At 35.9% G+C, this 5,209-nt stretch overlaps 1 protein-coding gene across 2 annotated transcripts in view; it reads left to right on the top strand.

Annotated features, from left to right (window-relative positions):
* The first annotated feature begins 422 nt into the window (after positions 1 to 422).
* Positions 423 to 5,209, top strand: part of SHPRH (SNF2 histone linker PHD RING helicase, E3 ubiquitin protein ligase) — a 52,664-nt gene continuing 47,877 nt past the window's right edge. For both annotated transcript variants that reach the window (XM_010584506.1, XM_010584505.1), the window contains exons 1-2: positions 423 to 1,087; positions 1,482 to 1,611. In XM_010584506.1, the coding sequence (XP_010582808.1) occupies positions 449 to 1,087; positions 1,482 to 1,611 (769 nt within the window). In that variant the 5' untranslated portion in view covers positions 423 to 448. The remainder of the gene's footprint in view (positions 1,088 to 1,481; positions 1,612 to 5,209) is intronic.

Below are 5,209 nucleotides of genomic sequence, written 5' to 3'. Positions count from 1 at the left end.
GTGTGTGTGTTCCCCACACCCACCCCAGAATCTTCTCTGCCTCCTGCACTTTTGCTTGTGGAGTTTCTTTTGCCATCTCCCTCCACCCCCACCTTTGAGGGATTCCACTGCTTCTCATTTTTTTTTATCTGTCCCACAATATTCTGAGTAGCAGCTGTGAAATGTAGCACTCTTGTTCCTCTCTCTCTATAGTTGTCTGGCAAAATGATAAGCTATAGTACAAGGCAGAGGCTTCATGTCCAGCTTTGTGAGATGGCATGGGGACAGGAGAGGCTCTGTAAAACTACGTCTCTTTTGAATGGTTAGTTTTCTTAGTGCATATGTTTGCAAGTTTGGCAGCTACTGCACAGTGAAATCTCAGTGGGGGCATTTGATTTTGTAATACTTATTGCTGACTGATTTACTTCCATCTCACAGAGACTGAAAATACTGTTGAGAAAACGACAAAATGAGTAGTCGTCGAAAACGTGCACCTCCATCAAAAATAGATGAGGAGAAGAAGAAAAAGCTCTGCTGGAATATGCATGAAGACAGGAGAAATGAGGTGATAACATTAGATGATGAAATGACTAATGAGGACCACGTCCCAGGTCCAAGCACTTCTTCTGCATCCTTCATTGTTATAAATGATGATAGCACTGAGGATCTCATTCCAAAAGAAGGCAGTGGCTCAAAATCTGTTAAGTTTTTGACAGTTAACGATGAAGACGACTCTTACTCCGTCTTGACTCCTGTGTCAGTACAGCTAAATATTATAGTCTTGCCATACCGTGCGGATGGGTCCTGGAAAGCTTTGTTGGGAGAATTTGCTCTTCGTCTTCCTTCTGAGCAAATTCTAACTGATGAATTCCATGAAAGGAGTTTTACTTTAATGAGAGGAGACTCTGATGATCAGCTGCAGGTCTGTGTTCATGAAAGAAGCGAAGAAGAGTACAGTAACGAAACAAAAGAATACCTGGGTGCTTATGAACAATGTATTTTGGTGGAACCAACTTTAGGTGGTGAAATATTGGAAGGCTTGAGGTGGTTGCAAAAGAAAAAGATAATTGGACTTTATCAAAGACCTGGAGAGGCTCAAGCTTTAAAGGTATGAGTTCAAATACTTGTATTGCATTTTGAAAGGTCTTCTTTTTTGTTTGAAATATAAAATGAAAACCTCTGAACAACGAAGTTTGACAGCTACCACATATTTTTATAATGTGATGAAAATATATAGTTTATACATGCTTTTGTAAATGTTTTCAGTGTGTTTTTTCCTAAAAATTTGGTATTACTGTTGCATCATTAGTAATGTATTACCCAAAGGAATCACAGAAGTTTTTAGCTGCAAAGTACTGTATCCTCTATATGGTGATTTTAGTAGATTTTTTATGTCTGTCTACATCTGGTAATTTTCAAAGCACTGTTGTTATTTTCATACTCTTCTGTTTATAATATTCTTGTCTTTCTAACACTTAATTAAATGATTAACCACTTCACAGATTGGAATTTACCTTCTGGAAGCTGGGCTAAGTAAACCAGAGTTTCTCAGTGATGGAGGTGGAAGACCCAAAAAAGCTAATCAGCTGATTCAAAAACTCATGGAGAAGTTCTATAGTTTTTTAATTCCAGGTAATTCGATTCAGTTGAATGATGAGATTAAAGTGTATCTTTTTTTAGTAGTTTAAATGTAAGGGGAAATAGCAAGTTATTCCTGCCATCTAGAGCAACTTTATTTTCAAGGTAATATTATTAGGCAATTCTCTCATTGTCTGACCAATAATCATATGCTAATTAGTTTATGGTCAAACTACAGGTGATAATATTCCTTCTCTACAGATTAGGCACTGAGGCACATAGAAGTTTGAGTTCTTACCTTTTTGGGAGTAAATACAGTTTTCACTGATTTGTGTGGGTTGCTTGAACAGATCTACAGTAGCTTGTCTGAGTTACACAGGAGCTGTTTAAAAGAATCAGGAATTAAATTTGGAAAGCTTTTATTCCTAGTTTTGTGCCCTAACACACAACTGTGGCAACAGAATTTCTGTTTGGTTTATATGGTAAGGCATTTATAATGCAAACTACAACAAAATGCACCTTTATGACAGTTTTAAGAATACAGCACTGCAAGTTTACAAGTACGGGCCTTGTCATCATTTTGGAATTGAAGATATGTTTGCCAGATTATATTCAGTAGTGATACAGATTTTTAGCGTGATCAATGACCACTTTATGGTGTGATGTCTTAGGAGAATCTTAAACCAACCTTTGTCTTGTTCCTGAGTGTAGGATTGATTCAAAATGTTAGTTGAAAACTGACTCGATAACAGTCACCATAATATACTGAGTTTCAGTGTTTTTGTAGAAGTGACAGAAGCCTAGCACCCCCCGTATAATTTACTTAATTTCAAAAGGCAGATTTGTATTAAAAAATTAGGCAACTTGCTAAAGAGCTAGCAATAAAATCTGTACATCTATGCCTGCTGCAAAGAACAAACATGCAATTGTCAGAAAAGACCTGAGAGATACCAAGAGAAGGGCCGGTATAACTAAGTATGTGGGGAAGGGAAGATATTGCACATAAGTTATCCTTCAAAAAACTGAAGTAATCCGACTGAAGCAAATTTGTCAGTTTAGGTTTAAAAGCACATTGAAGCAGTTCCAAAAAGAAGTCTGAAGAATAAATAGTTTAAGATACAGAAATGAATACTAAAGTTTTTAAATGCATTAGGAGAAATACGTTATTATAAATGCATTAGATGTAGAATATCTGCCAGAGAATTCATAGACTTGAGATGACTAAGGCATATGAAAGAGTTCTCAAATTAAGTAATGCTATGGCAGGAAGCACAATTTTCTTCTCTGCTTATTGTCTTGTTGTGGAAGGGTTGGGGAAAGAGATTGTTTACGGACAAAATGAACAGTGACCTATTTTGAGATGCAAAAATTTTCTGCTGGAACTTGGGGCATTTGTCCTCAGTACACTAAAGGATAGATTTTTATGGACTACATGGTTCAGTGTAGCTTACAGGTGAAGAGGGAATATAGCTTCTGAAAGGGAAGACATGCCCCTCAGTTACTGGAGCAGGAATGTGGACCTGAGTGATTGGGTTGTTAGGCCTTAACTTACCTTTTCAGAAGCCATGCAACCATCTTGGGTTCAGAAAGGAGCTCTGTTGCCAACTGGTAAATTTTCTGACTGTTTTTCAGCATGTACATTTTGATGTGGCGTAAAATAATAGTATAGTCTTGATTCTATGCCAATGAATGCCATATAAATTACTTAAGTAAAATAGAGGGTGTGGAGAATAGAAATAAATGGTTGTTAATGTGTATGAAGGTCACCAGTCAAGTCCTACAAAGGCACGTGCAGGCTAACTTACTCCTAATGCTTTGGGAAATACAGTGATCCGTGAGATGGTATTATCAACAAACTTTAAATGTATTATTCAGCATAATAGACATGAATAACTGAAAGCTTGCAAGCAGACTAGGCAGTGGAGATTCAGTATAAATTCAATATAGATAAATATAAAGCAATGCAGAAGAAAAAAATCCTTACTTCACATTAGAAAAGAAAATGGTCCCTTTGCTAACTGTTGCAACTAAGGCTGTAGTTCAGTAGATAGGTTTATAGCTCAGTAATTTCATCAGCTTAGTGTTCAGTGTCAGTCAAGCCAAATCCAAGGTAAATAATTGTCCTGCAAGTATTTAGAGAACAAAACAGGATCATTAAAACACTGTAGTGTGCATTATGCTGTGCTCCAAATTCAGAAATAAAGCATGTCACAGAAATGGAAAAGATTTGGGAGGAAAGACCCCAGGCAGTTACACAATGTGAAACAAGTTACATTTTCTAACAGTTTTTAAGCACGTACTTTTTGATGTAGCATAAAATAATATAGCCTTGAATCTATGTTGATGAATGCATTCCTCTTGAGAAGTGTAAATTGATTTCCATTTCTAACAACTTTGTGTTTGAATGTCACCTGTATTTAAACAGAATTAATTGAAATTTTTGTAAAACTGCATGTAAGTATGTATTTTAACACTTGTCAATATCCATCTAAAATGAACTCTATGCAACAACATTCCAAGATGAGGGTTCTTGTTCTCCCCATTGATGAGCAAATTCTTGTGTTGATGGAGTTGCACACAAGGATTTACACAAATAATGGACATGACCTCTCTATTCCTACATTTAATTTTTATATATTTGTTTTCCTCAATGTACTTGTCCCATTAATGTCCTGCTAGATGGTTTTGAGACTTTGTGGCAGAAATTCCATCTCCAGTTATGCTGTGCTCCAGCATAGGATGGATGCTTTAAGGAATCTGCAATAGAGTGACAAAATATTTAAGACGCAGAAGCTTCATGAGTTTTGAACATTAATTGTAGAGTTAACCACTTTTTCTGAGAAGTTTTTTTTATAGAGATTTCTTTTGTTTGCTTTAGTAAATAACTGGGTTTATAATAGCTTGTATCCTGTATCTGGTGTATAGTATTACGTGACGGTTTTTGTTGCTTCAGTGAACACACAGGCATAGATCACTTACCGATCCAGCTAGCTGCTTTCTTAATGTGAAAAAAACCATGGTCTTTATAATTAAATTTTTAAAAAAGACTAAATGTCAGTTTAATTGCTATTTGTTCTAGTGAATAGTAAATGTTTCTGAGTTTGTTAGAGTAGCATGGCAATAGCATATACCATATACCATTTTCCTTCAATTTTCTTGAGAATAACAGCTCCTCTTTGTACAAAGAGTTTTTTGGTCTCTCTATGGCATTCTTTAATACCAAATCTGAAGGAACAATTTTTCCATTAATCTAGAATAAAGGGGGAAAAGATTACATTTTCATTGACACAGATATACAGCAATCTGGAAACTGCCCTACAGATAAAATGGAAAGATCCTACTGCAGATGCAGTAGCAGAACTTAAGTTCAGTCATTGAAGGAATTAAGTAGAATACTTGATTCTGAAACTTCTCAGAGAAGCTGAATTTTTAAATAGTACAATACCATCTGTTTCTCAAAGGTAAAAAATACTAAGATGAAAGCTATGTAATTGAATTACATTTTGAAATGGTTGAAAGCATAATTAAATATTCACTGTTTAATAAGTAACAGAGAGAAGTAAACTTCCTTAGCACCCGTTTAAAAATCCCTGTGGTACATAGAACCATGTAATGGGCGGGGGGGGGGGGGGGGGGGGAATCTTTGAGAGAA

Source organism: Haliaeetus leucocephalus, unplaced genomic scaffold (assembly GCF_000737465.1).
Source record: "Haliaeetus leucocephalus isolate CR32 unplaced genomic scaffold, Haliaeetus_leucocephalus-4.0 Scaffold992, whole genome shotgun sequence".
Classification (NCBI taxonomy): Eukaryota; Metazoa; Chordata; class Aves; order Accipitriformes; family Accipitridae; genus Haliaeetus; species Haliaeetus leucocephalus.
Note: the sequence above shows the minus strand (reverse complement) of the source record. Positions and strands in the feature narration are given on the sequence as shown.